Source organism: Seriola lalandi, unplaced genomic scaffold (assembly GCF_002814215.2).
Source record: "Seriola lalandi dorsalis isolate HSWRI2012SDOR001 ecotype SW California unplaced genomic scaffold, Sedor1 jcf7180002054680, whole genome shotgun sequence".
Lineage (NCBI taxonomy): Eukaryota > Metazoa > Chordata > Actinopteri > Carangiformes > Carangidae > Seriola > Seriola lalandi.
In genome coordinates, this window is record NW_019525233.1 from 10510 (window position 1) to 34998 (window position 24489).

General features: G+C 39.9%; 3 protein-coding genes across 4 annotated transcripts; 1 reads left to right on the top strand and 2 right to left on the bottom strand.

Moving 5' to 3' along the window:
- Positions 1–6: 6 nt before the first annotated feature.
- On the bottom strand, positions 7–10557 carry lin54 (lin-54 DREAM MuvB core complex component). Of its 2 annotated transcripts, none has more exons than XM_023422358.2 (14): positions 10441–10557; positions 7642–8414; positions 6497–6608; positions 6236–6366; positions 5638–5793; positions 4801–5002; positions 4602–4675; positions 4317–4514; positions 4137–4228; positions 3577–3648; positions 3019–3121; positions 2794–2931; positions 2490–2692; positions 7–1183 (listed from the first exon to the last, which is right to left on the bottom strand). In XM_023422358.2, the coding sequence occupies exons 2-14, from the start codon at positions 8383–8385 to the stop codon at positions 982–984; spliced, it is 2427 nt and encodes an 808-aa protein (XP_023278126.1). In that variant the 5' UTR covers positions 8386–8414; positions 10441–10557; the 3' UTR covers positions 7–981. The 2 variants fall into 2 exon arrangements, with proteins under 2 accessions (XP_023278126.1, XP_087034367.1); XM_087178241.1 differs by lacking the exon at positions 10441–10557 and adding an exon at positions 10125–10242.
- Positions 10558–11701: 1144 nt separating this feature from the next.
- On the top strand, positions 11702–17513 carry cops4 (COP9 constitutive photomorphogenic homolog subunit 4 (Arabidopsis)). Its single transcript, XM_023422350.2, has 10 exons — positions 11702–11837; positions 12974–13053; positions 13170–13321; positions 13442–13545; positions 13635–13788; positions 13927–14077; positions 14192–14362; positions 15004–15119; positions 15332–15416; positions 16824–17513. Exons 1-10 carry the CDS (start codon positions 11764–11766, stop codon positions 16955–16957), a joined length of 1221 nt encoding a protein of 406 aa, XP_023278118.1. The 5' UTR covers positions 11702–11763; the 3' UTR covers positions 16958–17513.
- A 2081-nt stretch (positions 17514–19594) lies between these two features.
- plac8.2 (placenta associated 8, tandem duplicate 2) lies at positions 19595–21527 on the bottom strand. The gene is made up of 5 exons (XM_023422250.2): positions 21349–21527; positions 21045–21150; positions 20831–20955; positions 19950–20059; positions 19595–19826 (listed from the first exon to the last, which is right to left on the bottom strand). The coding sequence occupies exons 2-4, from the start codon at positions 21127–21129 to the stop codon at positions 19955–19957; spliced, it is 315 nt and encodes a 104-aa protein (XP_023278018.1). The 5' UTR covers positions 21130–21150; positions 21349–21527; the 3' UTR covers positions 19595–19826; positions 19950–19954.
- Positions 21528–24489: the final 2962 nt, after the last annotated feature.

The following is a 24489-nucleotide window of genomic DNA, read 5'->3' on the forward strand; positions in this document are numbered from 1 at the left end:
GTGTGTGTGTGTGTGTGTGTGTATACGTACTTCTATCTTTATGAGGACTAGTTTGATTTTTAGACTTTAGGAAGTCTGGATATTTTGGACGGTCCACATTTTCTGACACACCTTCAAAGGGTTAGGGTAAGGCATTTAGTTGTGATGGTTCAAGTTAAGGTTAGGGGCTAGGGAATGCATTATGTCAATGAGTGTCCTCACAAAGATAGAAGTACAAGAGTGTGCGTGTGTTTGTGTCTGTTTGAGCATAATGCATAATGTGTGTGCTTTCATCTTACAACTGCATTTAGGATAAAACCTAAAAGATTGCCTCTACTCATTTTCATTGAAAGAATTTAGCCTAGCCATGGTTAATGATCAATAGTTTGCAGCACTAGAAGCCACACAATATTAGCGCTCACAATTATTACAAATACTTGTCAAAATAAATATCAAAAGATACATGTTCTGTTTGTCTACTGTAAGCACAAATGTACTGATTACATAAAAATTACAGGCGTTGTTTTCCAAAAACCTCAAAATGGGGAAAGAGAGAAAGAAAAACTGATTAAAAATGGAAGAACAAAAGTCCGGAGAACAGATTTGATAGAGAATTGTAGGGAAAATAAAGTGTAAAGACGTTTAAATTCATGTTCAGCGCTACCTTGCTCAGGCAGTTCTGTTTATCAGAGCCAGGTGAATGTGAGTTTTGAAGGCAGATCCTTCAGAGGCAGTTTGCTCTGTCCATTTGTCCTTCAGTTAGCAGGTGAACAGCCCAAACACCTGTTCCATGTTTATTATTCCAGCTGGCCTCAGCCTGGCCCAGGCAGGGGGATCTGTCTACTATCAGGCCATTGTTCTACCTTCTGGTGAGGGAGACAACCTGTTTCCCTGCAGGAGAGAAACCCCAGGGGTCCGACACAGAGTGCTGAGTAATCCATGCCTCTCGGCCCCGACAACCGAGGGCCGGTAAGAGAGTGGAGGACCTCATGAGTGCTCGGCCTAGCAGTTGATGGATGCACAGTCTGCTTTGGCTTTCCCCGCCGAACTGATTATCCTCATGAGGCAGTGTCCAAACTCCTCCAGGATCATCCTTTCTGCTTCGGCCTGAGGCTGATGAGTCTGTTCTGCCTTTTTGGCCTGTTCCAGCAGACACTCGCACGTTGCTTCCAGCACCTCCTTTGTTACAAACGTGTACGGCAGCCTGCGGGGAAACGAAAACAAGGCCTTAGAGAGAAAATACACCATCCTTCATGTCATCAGCCGTTATGATCTGTTAGCAGAGGTGTTTATGCCAGTTGTCACCAGAGTAGGGCTGCCCCTAAACAATGATGGTTATAAATCATCAGACGAGAATCTCCCAAGTTGACTGCACTTTTTTTTCCTTCCTTTTTTAGCTGTGGCGTCGTACACAGTGATGCAGGCTGTAAACTTTTGCAAACAAAGTCTTATACGACTAAATGTCTAATATCTTCACGTCAGATGATGAACAAAGAATCTGAATACTTAAATCGAACCCAGGGGGAAATTAGGTTAGTTTACCATTGCTCCCTCAGCAAAGAAAAGAGAAAAGGAAGTAGATTACAAAGCTAAAGCTAAGAAAAAGTAACTGGAGGAAGAAAGGCTTAAAAAAAGTGAGTTTTGTAGGTTCAACATGAGACTGATGTAGGCTGTTACAGGAGTGTAGTGTGGGGTAGACCAGACTGTACTGTAACCGGGTGGAGGCTGTGGAAAATATATTTCCCATAATTGTAGGTAAGGGGTATTAAAAAATAAATAGATAAAATGACGATAATAATGTTGACTATTTATAAAACAAAAAATATCAATAAAAAAGCACAAGACAGATTAAAATCAACCCACATCCTTTCATGACAAATCCTGACTCAGGTGCAGCTTTACACCTGGGGGACTTTAAGTGATCATTCTTAAAAGTTTTCATGAATTCAAACTGTTTATGATCAGCCTCATTCTTACTTCTTTTTCTTCCTAAACCACTTCTCTCCTTCCGCGTCGTCAGTTAAACTTCACTGACGGGATTACATACTCTGACACCCCACACACACACACACAAGCTAATTGCTTATTTCCCATTGAAAACAAATCCTTGTGTTGGGCTGGTCTCCTCTCTCTCTCTCTCTCTCTCTGGGCCACACAAAGGTAAAGTTAGCTCACTTTACTACAGCTCAGTTTAACAGCAATAATCAAGCAACACAGACCCAAAACAAAGGGGCTTGTCTCCGCCTGGTCTGAATACTTATTCCTTAATGTTTGTGGCCTAGACTGTATGCTGTTTTTCAATTAGCATAACTCTTCTTTTTGATTCATACGCTGATATCATTCAATACAATCAACCAGTCACAGCGAGTCTAATAAAAATCAGAGAGCTGCAAGTTGTTAGTGTGTTTCTGACATAAGAGGTAAGACACCTCAACCTCCATCTGTTATCATAATATTATTAATGTTATTTTTCCTCCTGTAACTCGTGTAGAGGAGAAGTGTTACTGTACCTCCCGCCTCCACTTGAAATAACAGGTGTCGTCCGCATGAGCAGGTCTGAGATCTGTGAGGACAGCTTGGTCTTGGCTGCCGTCTGCTGCTGTACTCTCACTTCTGCTGCGTCGGCCAAGTGCATCAGCGTCTTCCTCTCCGGGCTCTCCTCAAAGTTCTTGCAGCCGATGCATTTACAAATGGACGAGCACATGATCTTCGCCTTCAGGTTAAAAACAAGGGAAATATACGGATGTAAACAACAGTCTACTTAATCAATACGAGGTGAGAAAGGCAAAACAATGCAGTAAGGGGAAAACCCACCTCGTAGCACTCGCAGTAGTTCTTCAGGCAGCCTGATCGTTTGCAGTTGCAGCCTTTGCTGTGCCGACGATCCGACTCTCCCTCTTTACCTTTACCGATCTTAGGTTTGAAGGCCTCTGGATTCCGGTCCAGACACGTCTGTGAAAACACGTTTTCCCCTTAATTCACGCATCTGACATGAAGAAACTCCAATCAAACAGCTCGCACACTGTACGTCCTCCTTACCTTGATAGCTTTGAGACGTTCTGTTTCATGCTCCAGGTTATTGAAGCAGTTATTGCAGTTACAATTATTGCAGAACTCTCCATTTGCAAAGCAGTCACAGTATCTAAAGGAAGAAGAACAGAGCTCTACTTCATAAAACTGAGTTAGAAGCCTATATCGTACTACCCATCATCTGTAAAGATTATTCCTGAAAGTATTAGGAATAATAGCTGCAACTGATGATCATTTGCATTAGTGATTCATGTATTAATGACTTTTTTGGATTAAAATTAATCGTTTGGCTCATAAGAGGTCAGAAGAAAGTAAACATGCACATCAAAATTTTCCTAAACCCAAGTTGGGATAATCAGATACTCAAATTGCTTGTCCAGAGTCATTCAGGTAAATATCATAAGAGACTAGAAAAAAACAGAACACCACGCTAGTCAATTTAGGCATTTATGAGTAAGATATTAATCTAATAATCTTCTTTCAGCTTTAATTAGAAACACTGAGTTACACATACATTAAGAAAAAAACGAAACAGATTGGATTAGTCTCGATGAGCGTCATACTTACAGCTTGAGACACTGTGACTTGGTGCAGTTGCACGGTTTCCTTGGTCTTGAGGTTGTTTCTGCTGTCGACAGGCTGTGAACCCATGAGAAATATAGTTTCAATTAATCAATTAGTAGAATGAAGAAATGACCTCAGTCTTAATCTTAAAATTCTTGAAATTATTTACTTTGTGGTTAAAGAGTTTTTTGGTGTCAGCTTGATAGATTTGTTGAGTTTTGTTTTACCAGTTTAATTGTAGTTGTGGGATTTTTTTCAATATAATTTTTTGGGCAGACATTAAGTGTTTATTTATTTACACCTTACAACACACAGTAAAAGAAATAAAATACACACATACAACTATAGCAAGTTTGAAAAGTTGTGTTTTGATGTGGGATTTGAAGAAGGGAGGGATGATATACAACAACAGTTCCCAGCATTGTTGCACTAATTGCCATTTTAGCTCACAAGATTGGTTTCTTCTCCACCTTGTGTAGTCTGATAAAAACAGTTTTAAATAGAAGGTGAATTATTTAGTGTGTCCACACAACAAATCAGAACATTAATGTCCCATGTCTTACCCATTAAGTGGCAGTCTGGCCTGAGTCTGGATACCAGCGGGCGCAGGGAAACCAGAGCTGCTGGCCAGGGTCACAAAAGGTGACTGCTGGAGCTACAGCAGGGCAGAGAACACAACAGAGAAGCTGCAGCACATGTACAGTATATGTTCAGAGTAGTGTCTGTAAAAGAACATCACTCACCTGTGTTACATATTGTGCTGGCACGACTGCGTAGCCCACGTTCCCGCCTCCGGGAGCTGGTGCCAGGACGGTGCCTGGGGGGAGGTTGGTGAAGTTGGGCTGGATCTGGGGTAGCGGAGTTGCAGGCATGATCAGGCGTTGCTGGGTCTGAGTGGTGGTTACTACTTGTGCTGCTGATGTTAAGGGCTTAGGTGCCACCTACAGGGAATACAATCCATGAATGACGCTTCTCACAGAAAGCTCTGAATAAACATAAAACAGCAAGAACAGAAAATCTAAAGGTACCTGTTTCATGGTCTGTGCTGGGACGATGGGGACCGACATCCTCACTGCTCCTGCACTGACCACCATAGGTTTAGCTGTGGGATGTTAATCATCATAAGTTGCCAAAGAGGAACTTCTACATGTGCCTTTGCTAAACAACATTAGTTGCCACCTTGGTTTGTTAGCAGAAAAACTATGAAAATGCCTGTTCATAAGTCACCTGTCTGTATGGAGCTGGTGCTGGGACCACTGGGCTGTCCTGTGCTGCTCGCCGTGGTTGCTGTGACGAGGCGGACGTAGTGAAACCGGCTTCCTGGCACCTGAATCTGCTGTACATTCGGCTGAGTGGCCAGTGGGATGATGGTCTTGAACTGGGAGCCACCGACTCCTCCCACAGCAACAGACTGCACTGGTTTAATATTCTGAAGATGTTCACATAAAAAAAATCAAAACAAAACAGAGACTTATTTAAACTTTTTACCTCTAATTGTTCTGATATTGGCAAAAAGCTTGGTCCAGAACTCACTTTACTATGTGTCACTTAAGAGTGAATTTTTATAATGTTTTTGTTACTAAACGACTAAAAAGAAGATGGTGATACATTTTCTGTCGATCGATTAATTGCTTCAGCACTTGTTGATTGACAGACAATTAATCTGCAACTATGTTCATTCTCTGGTTCAAGATTCTTGGCTGTCAGATTATCAGAATATCACTAATCAGATGAAACAAGCAATTTACAGTTTCAAAAAATTGTGGACGTTGTCACCATTTTATACATCAACTGACTGATTGATTATTTGAGAAAAATCATTTTTTATGTATAGGGACAATTATATAGCATGCATCAGCCCAAGATAATTTGCAACTTTTGTCCTTATATGAATCATCAGATGAAATGTCAAATAATCAATGAAAATTATTCCTTTTTTTTGCCTCCCTACGTCTAAATTCAACACACCGTGTGCTCTCTTTTTCTAGATTAGATGTGACTGTGTCTCTAGCACGGCAGCAGCAAGAGAAACTGTCGACTCGTGCTGACAATAAACAGTCCTACCTGTGCTGCGGTTTGGTTGGTGGCCACCTTGACGGGAGATGCAGACGTGGACTGCTGGACTGTGAGGATCTGCTGGCCGAGTGCTACATTGACGGGCAGAGCTACTGACTTCTGAGAGGTGTTGGAGGTCGGGGAAGCCACAGACACCACAGTTACCTGGTAGAGGCAAGAGGAGCGCAATATGATGAGTCTAACTACTCGCCACATCAAACACCAAATAGATAACTCATTAATATTCTCACAAAATATTAATGCTTTGCTCATATCAACCAACAACCTGCTTTTATGTGGGTGCTATGATGCATGAATGCACGGGTTTCTTGATTTACGAAACACAGGTGAATATAATAACATTAATGACTGCTGTATGGGCTTACAGGCACTTTTACATGCAGTAGTTGTTAGGTTATTAATCACACCTGTGCTTTTCCTGCTGTGATAAGTGAAAGTGGTGTAATCATCTTAAACTTGAGCTCTTGAAAACCGCAGTGGTGATAGTTTTAGGCACCTGCAGCTGGTTAATATTCAATTAAAGTCCCTCAATGACACAGAAACAAAACTTTAATTGAGAAATTGTCAAATGGTGTGAAACATTTACCTTGCTGGGACTCTTAAGAGGTGAAATGGCAATCTTTTTCCCAGGGATGCTCTGTATAGTAGTGTTGTGGGGTTCAGACAGCGTAATGGTCCTCGGGGGCATCACTGGGGAATTCTGTGTTAGGACTCGTCCTGTGGAAAAACAGAACACAGGAGAAAAGCTGACATGTCTGTACCTAATTCTTGGTATAAAAACAAAAAACTATGCAGTTGTGATAACTGACTACAGCAACAAAAAGTCCAATTATTCAAATATTCTTACCAGCAATAACAGGAGGAACTGATGTCTGAGGACTCAGGCCTTTGCTGTTGACAGTTTTTGTGATGATGAACTTGATTGGTGCAGCTGAGGATGCTGGTGTTTTCTTAGTAATCTGTGGAGAGAGTGAGAAAAATAAAAGCTCACATTAGTCACATATTCACCTCTTAATGCCAGTATCTGAAATGTATGTTTTATTTTTTTCTTTCTATTAAAAAATTGCCTTTAACTTCAAGTGAAATCTTGATGAAAGTTAAATTACTGCCACTGACTTTTTCTTGTTTGTTTGTTTCAATAACCTCAGATCTGGATATTTGGGAGTTTAAATACCCAATTATGAATTATCAAATGATCTTTTTTTTTTTAACAAAAACATGTAACATGAATCAATCTTGATATGACTCTCTTAGATTTGCTTTGTTTGTTTTATTATTATCATTATTATTATTATGACCAAGATATCTGCTGAGTGGGATATTTTACAGTGTAATAACAAACGTATAAGAACTCTCTGATAGACAAACTCTGTAATGGTGACACTGTTTCTAACAGAGTTGCAATGATCAGGCAATTAATCAATCAGTCAATTGCCAATAAATAATCAGCAACTATTTTGATTTCAGTGTCCGTCTTTTACCAAGTTCCCTGACTGTTTCTAGTACATAGGTGTGACAAAATAAGCAAGGTAAGGCAAAAGTAAAACTAGACAAATAGTTGTATCTGATCTAGTTTAGATTACTGTAAGAAAGAACTACACTGACTCATCTTTTGTTCCCGCCTTCTATTCCAAATAGTAAACTGTAATTTTGAGATAAGAATCAGATGCAAACAAACTCTTGTTTTTTTTTTACTTTAAAAGCAGGGAAGCTAATTTAGCACGGCTATATGTGCCCTGCACTGTCAGCACATGTCGGTCATATGTTTAACAAACAGCTGTTCTCACTTCTCACTCCTCTGACACTCATCCATGAATGGAAAACACTGAAATCCAGACTAACAATGTCTTATTTTTATCATGGCTAAAATTAGCAATCATAATTTTGTTTAACACTCATATGTAGCAAGTGATAAAACAGCTACAGTATGAATTTGCCATATAATAGCAAAATCTATTCATTTAAATATTGCACAATAACACAAAACATTACCTGTACTGCCTTCAGCTGCTGGGCCTGTAATGTGGTCACCTGGTTGCTAGCACTGCCCACCACAGGCTTCAGCTCCGACCTCCCACCAATGGTCACCACTTTAAACTGTGGTGCTTGAGCCTTGGTGTCTCCTGAGGCCTGTGAAATGCCAGGCTTGCTGCCTGTGTGGGGTAACTGAAGCACTATAGGTTGCCCCGATTTTCCAATGGCTGTAACCAAGAGTTTTTGTCCTTCCTGCTTGATGATCTGGGGAGGGGTGCCTGCAGACTTTGCTGCTTCTGTGGCTTGAGATGAGGCCACCTTGTTGAGAATGATCTGGTGGTTTGCGGGAGAGATGGTGAACGGAGCCGTGAGTTTCTGTAGCCCACTTGTAGAGACAGTCCCAGTCACACTATCTGTAGTTTTGGTAGTGGCTGTGGAAGTAGCCAGGGCTGGTTTTAGGGTAAGAAGGGGTGAGGATGAACTGGAAATGGAGACAGGAATCTGACTGATGCTGAGGGTAGAGTCTGGGGCCACGGAGGTGGTTAGAACCTGAGCGGGTTCTGTTGCAGCAGCATCTGAACACAGGCTCAAATTTTCTGAAGCCACAGGTGTATCCGTTTCCATCGGGACCGATGTGTCGTCACTGGGCTCTGACTCGACCGTCGCAGCGTCAGGTTGGGAGTGAGGGACGTCCTCTATGGCCTCAGTATCCATGATCTCATCAGGAAGGAGACTGTTGAGCTCTGGTGACACCACATCCATGCTTGCAAAGTCTCAGCTCTCTGTTAACCCTGTAAGAGCAACACAATTATTTGTCAGTCATTGTAAAATGTACAATTTCTTGTCATTTATCAGCTGACGTTTACACACATAACACATACACACATACATCTGCAATCAGCTAATGTGGGCAGGTATATCAGTCAGGCTTTGTGCTGATATGTATAATTTAATTAATTCTTCTGATAGTGTCGCAAAAGCTGAACCTTACAGGTACAATAAAAATAAGCTCCATGGCAGAACAGTTGTATTGGATTGCATTTGACTGCACAGGTGTAACAAATAAAGTAGCCAAACAGTGAATATCAGAAAATATATTGATCAGTTCACACACTTGATACATTTATAGCAATGAACCATATTTACTTTTTTTACTTTTTTTTTTTTTTTTAAGTATTGTTCGTTTAAGATGTATTGCTCTATATGATTAATAAATACATGTACATGGACATTAATGCAGTCTGCAAAAGGCTTTGCAAAATAAAAATAAACAAACATGGCAGGTCATTAAAGATAACGAATTAGCGGTATTCACAGCAATTATGCCCGGTTTGACACCTGTAAATTAGTTTTCAGTAATCACGTCAGATTTATCAATACAGTGGGGGTGCACGAGTCACGTCTGAGTTCCAGTTATTTTGACAGAAGCTGACAGCTGATGCTGGGTAATCTAGGCCGCACCGATCATCTCAGGCGTATCTTTGTCCTGCTGCTCTCCAGTCAACATTAATCCACCGAAACGCACATATGAACCCTACCCACCACACACACGCGCGCACACACACACACGCGCGCGCGCGCACACACATACACATACATATACACACACAAACACAAACACACAGCTAACTGCTCACATTGTTGTCACGTCCCTAGATTAAAGCAACCACCAGACACTGTGCTGGGCTGCACTCATTCATGTAAAAACACCCCCACTGCCGACCCCGCTCGGGGTAAAGAGTGAGGAAAACGCGACAAGCTGTTTGCTGTCTGCGTTACTATTTCAGGCCGGGGTTGGATTTCGAAAGATCCGCCATTTTTACCTCGTCATCAGCTCTGTTAGCTCCACGGCTAACACTGAGCTATAAAGGATGAGGTACTGCAGTTTACTGTTATTTACATTAAGCCACGACACTTACCCGGAAAACAGAGCAGTTACATGAGAGCTGACGGTAATAACTGCTGGAAACAGTTAGCTAGTAGCAAGTAAGAAAACTCTGACAACCTAAACAATGCTAGCTTCCAATAATTCCTCCCTGTCACTTCAGATAACCACCCTGCTTATAACATTTAATACACACTTATTACAACTGCACCTTTAGATTCACCTAGCGGCACGTATAACCTGTGTAATGGGGCGTTATGGTTCAAGTAAGCGTGGCCTAACCTGTTATAAATGACACCTTTTCGTTAGTAAACGTCGTGTAAGTCTAGTGTTTGATCCAGGTAAGATGCGAGACCCGTTTCTAAACCAGAGACCCGTCAGATATAATAACAAATTGTACTGAGTAACATGGAAATAGCTAACAGCGAAGGTAACTGATGACTTGTGCTGTTAAAATTTTTGACAGCACGCACACACACACAGACGCAGAACAGTTATCGTGCTGAAGTCCCATCAAAACAACTGTCAATGTTCAGCTAACTTAGCTTTTACTTTTCATTTGCACTGAGCGGACTGTTGACCGTCTGTTATTCAGTAGTTATCTGTTAGTACACACCAAACTTTGTCTCAGCTCACAGACACTGAAGGCGATCAGTTACAGGGAATATCCTAGCCCCCGTACTCTTCATTGGTGTCTACCCTTAGCTTCACCATCATCATTATCATCATCATCATCATGATCATGAGCCATGATCAAGTCAAGCAGCCCAGCGGGCAGGACAACTGTACTAGCAAACTTGCTGAGCTTGCTAACCCGAGCTAGCTAGCTACAACATTATACCTCAACATTTAAACACATTCTAAAGTGTGTGGCTTTCTGCTGAATGCAGTGTGGTGGGCTCCAGAGAGGGACAGCAGATAGTCGAGCTTACCAGAGATTTTTACGCTGGGCGACGTTTCCAGATAAAACGAGGAAAGGAAAAGGCGATTGTTCAAAATACCGCGCCGAGCGCCATTCCTCCCTGACATTTCACAGGCCGGCCACGCCCTCTAAGCACTACGTAACTACTACGTAATATTTAAAGGCGCAGGACAGCTTTGTCCCATAGACTGTACATGAAATATGGATTAAAAATGTTTATGATTCTGTTTTTTTTTTACACCATAGTAGTTTTATAAACTGAGTGGGTTTTTATTCATCACATTGTGTTTCACATCTATTATACATCATATTAATCTGTTCTAGGGGTCCAAGCCATGGACTATAGTTAATATTTGGCCATATTTATTTTTGTTTATCCATCTGTATGACTATTTTGAAGGCTATAACTTGACCTGTCTTGCATTATTATGTTGACAGGTGTCCTTATTATTTTCTCTTTTTATTAGTTGTCCTTTCCAGCAATATAACTTAACTGTATTTTCTGTTTTCTATCATGATTCTCTCAAAGTTAATCAAAACGAAAAGAGTATGCACACATTAATTATTATAACTACACTTTTTTTTTTTTTTAATCTCAAATTGCCTTTATTTACATTTTAATACCTGTTTAATATCTGGAATCATCGACATTATAAAAATTTCGCAAAAACCATCCACTCACTCAGGAGGTTAATACGGCCATAACAAAATCAAGGCTCAGATTTTAAACTTTTTCACCTTGAAATTTTTGTTTTTTAAATCAATAAAAAAAATGTATTATTGCAAAGAAAATAATTTAGATAGTAAGAAAGGCAGGCTTATATAAAGGAAAACAGACCTATCAACATCAGGTCACAGATGCAACTAAAAGCAAATTTATCGATTTTATTTGCCAAATGTCATATGCATATATGCACATTTTTTGACAGCATTTTCTGTTTTCTAAGGAATTTTAGGGAGGAGAAAGAACTTTCAGTCAAAACGATTAAATTTTTTGTTTTTTAATTTGATTTAACTAACAGACCCCTGGTTATTTGTTCATTTATTTTGGTCTACATTAATGATAAAATAATTGGCTATTCTTAATCATATTTTTCTATGTGTATTTCTTTGTATTTTTTTAATGATTATTCCTTATTGCATTTATTTGTTCATTGAAATAGTGAAAAGATTGGGCGGTTGCGGGGGAGTGTGACCACCGTGGTTGCTGAAGGCAGGGTTTCCCGGTTGGAGGACCGACCGAGCTCCGCGCCCTGTGGGACACAGACCGACCGGAAGACTCGCTCCCCTCTTGGCAGAGGAAGCTGCTGTTGTTGACACTTCGCAGGCGACAATGGCGACCGAAGTGAGGCAGGAGCTTGCACAGCTGATGAATTCAAGTGGATCTCATAAAGATCTCGCTGCCAAGTATGTAACAGAATTTATGAAATAATAATTTACCTGTTAACAACAGCCATACACTTATTTAAATGTTGATATTAACGGTACAGTAAGTAGCAGTGAGATAGCTGTGATGAACTAAGCTAAGCTAACGTTAGATAGCTAGCTTGCTATATTAGCTTATAGGTTAACGTGAGAGTAACGGAAACAAACCGTAATTGTCCGTTAAAGCACTTTATTGTGCAGATACTCAATTAAACTGTAACACCAAATGAAAACGTCCAGTCTACCATTAACGTTGCCGTTACATTTAATCATTTTTTTTAGCTACACTGTTGATGCTAAACATAACATAGCTTTACAGGAGCCTGAACTTGGGCTAGCCACCAAATCCCCCGTTAAAAGAAACTGCAGCTGCCAAATTGGTATTTGACAACAAATATGCAACTGGCAAATACAAATTGTCAGGGACGCTGCACGCGTTTCTGTGGTGTGCTACAGCTACATCTATCTGTCCTGTGTCAGGAGAAGCAGGTGGCTAACTGTGATGGAGAAATGACTGTCCACAACTTCATGCCAGTCTTAGCAGAACATGTGCAATCATATCTGAAATGCACAACAAAAATGTTACAGTCTTACTGACTTTGGGTGTAATTGTTTTATTTGATCTCTTTTCTAACTTGCACTTATGGGCGTTTAAATCATCATCTTATTGTCTACCTGGTTGTGTATCTTAATGCATATTTTAAAGCATTTAAATGTACACTCTGATCGCTGTTTATATCAACAAATGTCCACTTTTTTAGTATTAATACCTATCTGAATGTTTATTTAATTAGCTGAAAATGTGTATTTCTGCTATTAATATTTATTTTTAGGTATTTATTTCGTTTTTCTGTACTCAGGTATCAGTGTAAATAAGATCTTGAGCCCAATGTGACTTCCTGATTAAATAAAATGTGTATATATTTATATGTATGAGCTCACCAACCACTCTTCACACTTCATACAGATGATTGTAAAAGTGATTTTGCAAATACATTTATGTTTAAGTCTTAAATGATACTGCATAATATATCACATTTTCACAGTCTCAGCCTTTTAAATTTCCATTTATTGGTTGAAAAAGTGGTGTAGTTTCTAACCTGTCAAATCTTTTGCAGATATCGACAAATTTTGGACAAGGCCATTCACTTTACAGATGCAGATCAGCTGGAATCCTTGAAGGCTTTTGTTGAAGCAAGTATGCTGTGCCTATGGTCTTTTATATGATCTGCATTGTCTACAAGCTTATTATTATTTATAATTTAGATTTAAACAGGATATCTTGATTTAATATTTCTATCTTATCTTTTACAGTGGTCAATGAAAATGTCAGTCTTGTTATCTCGAGACAGCTACTCACCGACTTCTGCACACATCTGCCCAACCTGCCCGACGCCACAGCCAAAGCAGTGTATCACTTCACCTTGGAAAAGATTCAACCGAGGGTCATCTCTTTTGAAGAGCAGGTAAATGCCCCGACCCTCTCTCATAGCCCCTGTGAGAATTTGTTGTTTATCGTTCAGACAGTTAAATTTCAGCATAGTTATTGAAATGTATAATTAAACTGTGTTCTTGTATGTCTTCAGGTAGCTTCAATCAGACAGCACTTAGCAACCATTTATGAGAAGGAAGGAGACTGGAGGAACGCCGCCCAGGTTTTAGTTGGTATTCCCCTCGAAACAGGACAGAAGTAAATAAGTTGCTGGCAGATTTATTTCTTGATCTGAAATGTTTTTTATAATCCCAAATGTTTAAATACCTTTTTGTGTCTCTCCTTAGGCAATACAATGTCGACTATAAGTTGGATACGTACCTGAAAATTGCCCGTCTCTACTTAGAGGATGATGATCCGGTGCAGGCAGAGGCCTACATCAACAGAGCCTCATTGCTTCAGAATGAGTCCTCTAACGAACAGCTGCAGATCCACTATAAGGTACACAATCACTTATTGATTTCATGGCCACATCCTGTATCTGTTGTTGTTGCTGCCGTTTGCAATTGAAACGTAACTGCTGTAATCAAACTTTATGGGAACCTTGCAGTAAGTGTTTCATGCTGTTTTTCCTCTCAGGTGTGCTATGCAAGAGTCCTAGACTTCAGGAGGAAGTTCATTGAAGCTGCACAGAGATACAATGAGCTGTCTTACAAGTCAATTGTACATGAGAGTGAACGTCTAGAAGCACTGAAACATGCCCTTAACTGCACCATACTGGCCTCTGCAGGTAGACGAATGTGTTTAGGTTCATGTCTTCATAAAAATATGGTAAATGACAAGCGCTCAATAGTTGTTTTACCATGTGTCTCATACCAAATCTATTGTATGTCCTTTGTTTTAGGCCAGCAGCGTTCCCGTATGTTGGCCACCCTCTTTAAGGACGAGCGCTGTCAGCAGCTGGCTGCCTATGGTATTCTGGAGAAGATGTATCTGGACCGGATCATCAGAGGAAACCAGTTGCAGGAGTTTGCTGCCATGCTGATGCCCCACCAGAAGGCCACCACAGCGGATGGTGAGTGGAGATAGTTGGTTCCACACAGGTTGATCAGTTGTTGGCAAGTTTTTGGTCACAATCTGTGTCCAACTAGTGTGTCATGTCTACAAAACTACAGTACCGTACTGGAATCAATGTAACATCTAACCACAGGTGTTTTATGGTGTATACGTAGAAGTTAATTGTTGTGTTTTATGTCTTGATTGCTGATGATGTAGAATTATTAAGGTGCTTATTTTAGTGACTTAAATTAACCAAAAAGCAAGTCATCCATTACAGACTATATATTTTCACTGTGAACCTTTTTATGGTCAGTATATAGTTATTGTCTCACTGGCTCCACAACACTCTTAAATGTGCAAGACTGGAACAATTGCTAATTGAAAAGACTTGATTAAATCCAGTGGGATACATAATGAACCACACTTACAGTACATTTTGTGCATGATCCTCCCCAGTGTGTGTAAATGAGCAGTACACATGTCTAACCACTCACAAACTGAGCCTCCAAGTTTGTGTTTCTGTGTTGATTAATTGCACAATGTGTCTGAAACGAAGCGAGAAAACTGAAGAATAAAAACTGAATGTTATTTCGCTTTTTAAGTCGTTCTCTCTCTCTCTCTCTCTCTCTCTCTCTCTGTCACACTCTTCTGTCTCAGGCTCCAGTATCCTTGACAGAGCTGTGATTGAACACAACCTCCTGTCTGCTAGTAAACTCTACAACAACATCACTTTTGAAGAACTAGGAGCACTGTTGGAAATCCCTCCAGCGAAGGTGAGACGTGGATTAGATCAACAAACCAGCTAATTAGATAATAGCGTCCGAGCTACATTTCTGCTCGATGAGGAAACGAGTTGGATCCAAAATAAATTCATATTCTGCTGATAATAAAAATCATTTTTACTTTACAAATGTAATATGTGTAGAGGTTTGTTTCCGTGCTGTACGTGATCATAGTGTCGTTTTTCTTTTTTTTTTGTCTCTAGGCTGAGAAGATTGCTTCTCAGATGATCACTGAGGGACGCATGAACGGCTTCATCGACCAGATAGACGGCATCGTACACTTTGAGAGTAAGTGATGGCCGCCACAGTGTTTTTACATTGCATGTAGAACAGAACTTGTCTCTGCATTTTTACAGACCAAAGTACAGATTTATTTTTTAACTTAAAGAGACATTTACATTCCAACACAAACGTAACAGCTCACATATGGTTATGACAATACTGTCCTTTTTTATATCCTACTGTTTAGTTCACCTCCACTAAAAGTAGTCTGGCATCCACTATAGTTACATCCATAAGAGGTGTGCGACATCATCTTCCTTTTCCTTCTGGTATGGCAACCCGGCTAAAATCTGCGTTGGAGGGCTCGCTTTACCGCGTATCCAGTGTATTTATCAAAGCTGTAAACCCAGGCTTGGTCACCGTGCTGAGAGGCATCATATCTTTCCCTATGAACTCTGTTATTGCCTGAGTAATTTCCCCCGTGCCGCTTTGAATTACGTTCACATGGAGTTATTTTTTCAAACATTTCGGTCAGTGATCCTTGTCGGGTGGTATTTGGCTTCCCGGACACACTGATGGTCGGCATTTTAGCCATGCAACTATCGTACATGGCTTTGTGGTGTACTTTTAAGTGCTGATACAGCTTAGAAGTGTTTCCCTGTGACGTAGCAACGGTAGCAAGGCAGGTTCTGCACAGTGCCTGATTCTGTGCAGCTTTTTTTAAAGCCAAACTAGTTCCACACTACGACGTACTGCTCCTCTCAGGCACTAAACTTTCCGCTGCGCCAGGTTCTGTCAAGCCTGTGGCCTTTGTACAACAGGTCAAAGTGTAGCGTGCCAAGTTGTTGCTCTCTCTTTTAGCCGACTGCTCTACTCTCACTTGCATGTCACATGACCAGAGTATAATCGCAAATGTGATTAATCATTCAGCCCTACCTGATAGCTTGTTGTAAACAGTATTGGATGCACTTCTAATACTAGTATTGGTATCAGAACAACTTTAATTTTAGCTACTAATTATGATGCCGCATATTAGACATATTATCAACTAAAATCGGAACTTATTGTCCGTTTGCTTTATTCAAACAATAAACTGTTCGTTAAAGATGATTTTAGAATCAGATTGATCACACAGTGTTGAACTCAGATAATCTCAGTTCACTGTTCACAGGCGCCAAGAGTCTGGTCGTTATTAAAATGTTGGAACATGGGCGTGTTGTTGGGGAATATGTGTTGACAGAAGTGTATTTTGCATATTGTGTGGACCTGATGTTTTCATCAGATTGTATGAAGTTATATCATGTTGTCTATATTGTGATATTTAACTGTATGTCTCTCTGCAGCCAGTAGGGGGCAGCCTGGTTATGGTCAGGTGCAGTGCTGAGATAGAGCAGGCAAAGCTCAGTAAAGCCACACACACAGTTTTAACATATAAGTTAGATTTCTCCTAATCTTTCCTTTTGTCTCCGGCAGCCCGTGAACCCCTTCCTACCTGGGACAAGCAGATCCAGTCTCTGTGTTTCCAAGTCAACAACCTCCTAGAAAAGATCCGTGCGGCTGCTCCAGAGTGGGCCGCACAGGCTATGGAAGCCCAGATGACCCAGTAAACATCCCCCACCCTACACCACCCAAAAACAAAAAAAAAAAAGAAAAATTCACAAAACTGCTCCCTCAGCCCGTCCTAAAGTTTTGTCTTCCTGCTCAACAACGTCACCACTTGAGTCCCAGTAACGGAAGCGCCCACGGAGGACCCTCTGGTATCACCGTCACTCATTTGAGATGTTTCTCTGTTTTGCTAAATTTTCAGACAGCAGTGTTTTATTACTTTCACCCACGAGGATAATAGTTCAATGTTTCCCAATATATCAGATCTGTGTCTGGCATAGATGTAATCACAGGAGAGGCATGGTGTAACCTTTGGGCGTGACTTTGGATACGATTCCTCAGATAGTTGCCGTGTCATGTCATCGGGTCAAAAAGAAGTGAAGAGATACGACTGATCGTTCTGTTTATAGGGTTTTGCGTTCCAACACGTTCTCCTGTTTTTAAGCTCTGAAAATGAAACAGTTGTGGTTCTTGGTTTCTTTCGTCATGTACACATCTCGGTTCACCCTCATTACATTTCAGCAATGCATTCAGAATTAAATTCACAGCTGAGACAAATTGTTCGGCATCATGGTCGTGTCATTTAAGTTTATTTTCTCCTTCATTGAAATGTTATACAATTTTAAAGGAGCTATTTGTAAGTTTTGCTGGTGCTACATAGCTAGCGTTAGCATCAACAGCTGTTTACTTGCCAGTCTGGAAGAAACGTTGCGAGTTCAACATCAAACTTCATTCGTTTACTTGCCAACAGCTGTCTCCAGCAATGGAAAGCAACAGCAATGTTAACTCTTGTCTCTATCATTTCTTTTTCCTCTACTGAAGTTAGCATGCTAACCAGCTAGCCCCGGCCCGTCTCGTCACTTCCTGATAGTGACTCACTGTAGCCTCCAATCAGCCCTGAAGATGCAGCGCTGCTCAGAGGGCGTATTATAACCTCTCGTCTCGTAAAAGCAGCGATGGCCGAAGCAACTGTCAAGCGACAATAACAAACACCTGCTCCCAGCTAGCAGAGGAAACTTACAAATAGCCCCTTTTGCAATCAGCATGTATATGTCATAAGTCATGACATGCACTCTCTGAGTTTGTTTTTCAGCAGCTTTCCCAGCAACATCTTCTTTTAGCTCCCAGTGTGTTTGTTGCTGTTACTCTGAGGAAAGAATGGAGCATTTTCTTTAGAGTTGCCCAGAGTGCCGGACGATACAGCTTCATGTAAGTTAAAGTAGCTGAAGAATTTACCTAAAACGTCTGTAATTGCAAACTTTGCCACTGAGAGGTGCATTATGTGAGTTTCTCCGCCTGTTAGCCCCAAACAGCGCACACTCACTGTTGTGATTCCATCAGATCCGCACACAGGTTTTAACATTTAGGCTGAAGATATACACATGTCGAAAAATGTTTGCTAGTCATGCACATAATACCATAATACCTGGTAGGCTGCAATTATCTATACAATATAAGCATATTAAACAAAGCTCGTTATTATTTTACCTTTTTGTACTTCATCCCTTGTTCATTTGAGAAAGAACATGGGTGGTTACAGTAACTCATAGTAATATTCTTCATTAAATTCACCCAGTTGAAAGGCAGGACATAATGGTGACCAAAAGCGGAAGTTTGTGGACACTTTAAGATGCATAATGACAGAACATTTCTCATGATGTTTTTCTTCTGTGAAAGTTCCTCTTCCTCCATCAAGTTTAACCACACAGTATGTTCTTTCTATCACACAAGCGCACACTTTGACTTTCTCCATGATCCAAAACCTCACTTTGAATCTAAATTTACATTTACGTTATGTATGCCAACACACATTTGCAATTGTGTGTCAACGCTGTGAAGAATAAGTTGTGTAAAGTTACTTTCATTATTAACAAATTCCCTGAAGACATTAAAACCAACAAAGGATTTATGATACTAACCAGTGTTGTTTGTGGAGCCGTGGCCTTGTGTCACAGAGCAACAAAAAAAAACAAAAAAAAACACCAAACTACTAAGAAACACATTGAAGATCCACACTGCTGTGCGGCATGTAGCTTTTTCTCACTTGTCTTAACAGGAAAATGTGTTACAGATGAATTCTTCATGGTTCAGTGATATTTAGGTGTGCCAACAAGCTGTGCAGATGAACCAGCATGCACAGTACCAGAGCCGAGACACTGGCACAGCTAAATGGAATGCAGCCGTGTTATGAGAGACACCTGTGTGACACCTTCCTTCATCCAGCTAGTTTATTCCTCTTAAACTGGCAAAGTTAGAAAGTGTGAATAGGAAGTCATGTCCCTGAAACCCGATTAGATTAAACTACTACAGAAGGAATATGATAAGAAAAAAGAAAAAAGTTTATTTTCTACAAATGTTTTTTTGTTTTTAGTCACTCTCGCAGCGTTTCATATGAAATCCCTGATATGAAACAATCTATAAAAAAAATCACTCAATAAAAATGTTAACATGTCAATGTTTAGCAAGTTTAATGTGACCATTTAGTTTACTGTGTTAGCATTTGCTAATTAGACACTATTTTATTTATTTATTTTATTTTTGACAAATTTATGGACAAATTAAATATGATGATGATGGTGCAAGAGGAAAAGTTAGAGTTAGCAATCTTCTCCACATCCAGTCAACTGCTCAGGACAACACAGATAAAATTTGATTTTATTGTAAGAGTAAATAATGACACTGTTCTCCAACATCAAATTGTGACCCAGATGACTAATGTTTAACTGTCTAGAAGATATGAATGTTCTTAATCTCAGAGGATTATAGAAGCGTATATATAGTCTATGTCCAACATTAAATACAGTGAACCACTTAATGCCTCAGCAGCTCAGCGATCCACCATTTACAGCCTCTCTTGTGTCATAGCAGCATCTAGAAGGCATAAAGCACGCATGAGATTTTCCATCATTTCAACAGCTCCATAAACTTGAGGATAACATAGCAAGTCATTATGAGGTGGTTTAAACGGGATGGGTGTGTTGTGGAGGTGCTTACCCCGGTCAGAAAATGCCCTGCTGCTTCCTGCGGTCAATATCTCTCTTCAGTTGGCAGGCTGCACACATGGGACAACACATGACCATCATGAAGTCATCACACAGGGACCCCTAGAAAACAACAGTACAAAAGTTACTTTTAGAGGTTGCAGCCTGGATGTGATGCACCGAGTCTGGGTGGGGTTGATGGCAATCAACATAGGATTTTACTCCAGTTTTATTATTAGGTAAACACCTATGCACACAAGTGCAAACCTAGATTACTTCAACTTAAGCAATCATGCATTTTTTATTTTTACATTTCTAAGGCTGTAAACCATGTGAACTTTATATGTCGTAATTAAAGTGGAAGATAGTTGAAAGACAACGATAGGATAACGATTTTTAATGAGTGTAATGAGTTAGAAGTTTATTACTGGTGTAGGGAACAATGCTAACATGCTGATGTTTTGCAGGTATAATATTCACCGTGTTCACTGTCTTTGTTTAGTATTAACTATTTGCTAATTAGCATTAAACACCAAGTACAGCTAGGGCTAATGCAATTTGCAGGTATTTAGTCATAAACCAAAGTATTGGACAAATTAAATCTTTGGCTAGATGATGGCACTAATCAGTCAATCACACTTATGTACTTAAGTATGATTTTGAATTAAGGACTTAAACCTGTAATGGAGTATTTGTACATGGATGTAGTGGTACTTTTACTTCAGTAAACACAACGCTACTAACCTGGCATTAACACATCCCTCCTGTTCTGCAGCCACTCCTGTACAGGTGTCATACTCAGAGTTACCTACTAATACTGTTGCTGCTTTTTTTCCCACAGTGTGAACAGGGATTCCCGCAGTCAGCCAGCTGCAGACATCCACTGAAACTTACATTGATGTTGTATTTGGTCCTGTAGACGCTGCGGATGGACATGCCCATTCCACACAGGCAGAACTCGTTCATGTCACTGGCGATGGCGCAGCCCAGGCACGGGTAGCAAAAAGCACCAAGGAGGCCTGAGGCGAGAGAAATGCATGATGATGAAAATACGCACTCTGCATCTCGCAAATATAAACAAAAACAAGATTAAAAACAGATTTCTTACAGATCCCACAGTCGTTGAAGAAATCACACAGGCCGGTCTGGAACTCGGAGGCCTCGTATCTGCCTGGTTGCATCGTCACAGCCATGATCCGGATAAAAACCTTTCTCTGTGGGATGAAAAGTGTCACTGATGTTTGTTTGTTGGATTTTGTGATCACTACTTCTGTCATTCCCCCCCCCCCTGCAGAGATGAATATAGATTACACTTCTTTTTAAACATCAAACAATATGGCAGCGGACTCGTACAGTAAAGCTTCCCGTTTGGGATTCCCAGTTCAAGCAAGTCGTTAGGAGGTAAATCTTACCAGATGGTTGGAGAGCTGAAGGACGGTGAAGCTGAACAGCGGCGGCTCCTGGAGAACAGACTGAGACCAGGACGGAGGGTGAGTCTCTAAAACCAATCAAAGCAAGGCTCCGACGTTATTACTGTTATTGTACATTCAACGATTTATAAACGCACCTACGCCCAACCCACAACAAAACACTTCTGTCACACCATCTCTCATTTTGGGGAACACACAACATGTTTCAGTTTAAGGAAACGTTAGTTCTGCAAATTAATGTTAATAACCCATTAAGGATTTTATTAAAAGGTCTGAGTGTGATTCGGTTGTTTTTCAAGCAGAGATCCATTTTAGAAAAATGTAATGTATTTATCATAAACTATTATTTAAAATATTTTAAAAATATGTATATTTAATTAATATATTCAATAATTATTTACCTGAATCACAGACATCTGTAACTAAGGAACTTTTTAACTTCTTTTTAAACCTCTTTTCTGAGTTTTATTTTGGTGAGTTAAAGTTAATCTAGCTCATTCACACCAACTAAAGTGAGATGAACAAAGGCTGTAGTGGAAAGTACTTTCAAGTAAACTTTCCTCAAGTACTTAGGTACAAGTCTGATGTACTTGTACATTACTTGAGTATTCCTACAATGATGCATTTTCATGCAAGCCCTGCTATGCTCCTCTCAGACACATGGCGGCGCTGCTCCCCACCATCTCGCTGCTCTCCTGCTCAGGCTGTGCAGGAGAGCAGTAATGACGACCTGACTGTAATGATATAGGCTCCTACATAATGAGCAGCTGTAAATGCAGCTCAGGAATAGGCATGATTTTCAATTTCCGACAGACTAAAGATAGACCTGGGCTAAATTACACCAAAATACACGGGGCTGCCATTAGCGTACACTACAGCGGGCTCTTAAAAATACTTCAACCTTTCCCCGCAGTGGTTACATCCACTGATTCAGACATCAAACCTCCAGGCCTGGGTCATTATTGCCAATAAATGTGTGTATTCTGAGCGGCCTGACGCTTTGATTTATTTGATTATTACCACCTTTCATGATACCACACAGTTAACCCAGGTGATGTCAGTCCAACCTGCGTGTATTTATTTAGCATGACATCAGTTTTCATTCATTAAATTCAACATTAGTGCCAAACAAATGTCAGAATATGTTCTTTTTTTTTTCCTGATATTGTTCTTTGTTGATATTGGTGGTTGCTGGGCGATCATCTGCCATCGCTCATATCATCACCATCCGTCAGACTTACCAATGGTGGGAAGTGCATTTTCTCAAGTACAATTTAGAGGAAGTATTCTTATCTTTTACTGATGTGAGAGTGTCAATACTTTCATGTAAAAATACTTAATTACAAGAAAAAGACCTGCATTCAAAATCCCGCTTCAGTTAAAATAGAAAGAGAATCATCAGCTAGTTTAGACCAGTGGTTCCCAATCTAGGGCTCAAAGGGTCGGCAGATACATCTGAGGGGTCGTGACATGATTAATGGGAGAGGAAAGAGGAAAAAACTAAGTTCTTTATGAAGTTGTGTTGTATTTTTGGGGATTTTTCTTTAATCTTTGACATGTTTTCGGCCTGAAATGGTCGTTTAGATGAAACCAGTGTAGAGTGGAAAAGGAGCCACGACTACACACTGAATTTTATTTAAAGAGTCACAATACAGCAGTGATGGAGTTGATGCAGTTACTATAGTAACTATTTACTTATGCAGGTAATAAAACAAGAGTTCAGATATAAAACATATGATCAGTTAATGAAATAAGATGCATTGTTATAGATTAAACTATTTATAGAATAGTTAAAGTTAGCTCAACTTTGACCAACTAAAACATTAAAAGGCTCCATACACGTGTTCATCAGTGTAATAATCTCATTATATTATTATGCAGCATTCACAGGGCTCATTTTTCTACTCTGAGTACTGTTACTTTCTATGTCTTAGTACTTTTTGATAATTATACTTTTACTTAAGTAACGTTTTCAATACAAGACTTTTACTTTGAAGGCGGTATTTTTACATTTTTGTATTAGCACTTTTACTGAAGTAAAGAATCAGAATTCGTGCTCAGCCACTGCAGCTCATAAAGGTCGGTACTCACCAGATTAACTTTTAACAATGTGTTGTATTATATACGAGTTTTTCATGTAAAATCTTAATCTGAAAAGTGACTAGCTGTCAGATAGTGGAGTAGAAAGAACAATATTTCCCTCTGAGATTTACTTTGTTTCTGTCCACTGATCATTTTGTTGCTATTACTTCTGTACTTTTTCATCAGTGAAGTTTTGGATGCAGGCCTTGTGCTTGTAATGGAGTATTTTCAATGATGGAGGATGTATTCCTAGAAGTAAAAGTTACTATACCACCGAGTAGAAATACTCCATTATGTATGTACGTAGAATAAGGTTTTTAAAGTAGAAGTGCTCATAACTCAGACAAACGAAGCCTGTGAGCGTCGTCTAATATTCTCCATTATGTCATTATCACTCCTTGAATAGGGCTGCGACTACGGATTCTTTTTCATCACAGCTTGATTTGATTATTTTCTCGATTAATTGATTGACTGAGGTCAAAGTGAGTTCTGCACAAAGTTTATTTTGTCCAACTAACAGGCCGAGCCTCAAAACGATTAAAAATGAATTAAAATAGTTCAAATAATCAAGAAGAAAAAGCAGCAGATCTTCATATCTGAGAAACCAACATGATTCTCAAAATTCTAATTAAATCAGAATTAAGTCTTTGCCAATTGACGCATTGATTAATCTCTTATCATTTCAGCTCTACTTACACATTACACACTGACGGGTCGTCTGATCAGATTCTATAAGCGCTTGTTATAGCTTTTATGCAAGAATCATCATTTTCTGAAGCACCAGTAACTACAACTGTCAAATAAATGTCATGGGTTCATTAAGTTCATTAAGTGCCTTTGAGTATAAAGTTGCATGAATAATACTCAAGTAAAGTTCCTCAATATTGTACTTAAGAATAGTACTTGAGTAAATGTACTTAGTTACTTCCTACCAAATATTTCTGTTACTTGTAATGGAGTATTTTTTTAAATAAATTTTATTGCTGCTTTCACTCCAGTAAATGATGTGAGAGTTAACCCCCCCCCCCCCCCCCCCCCCCC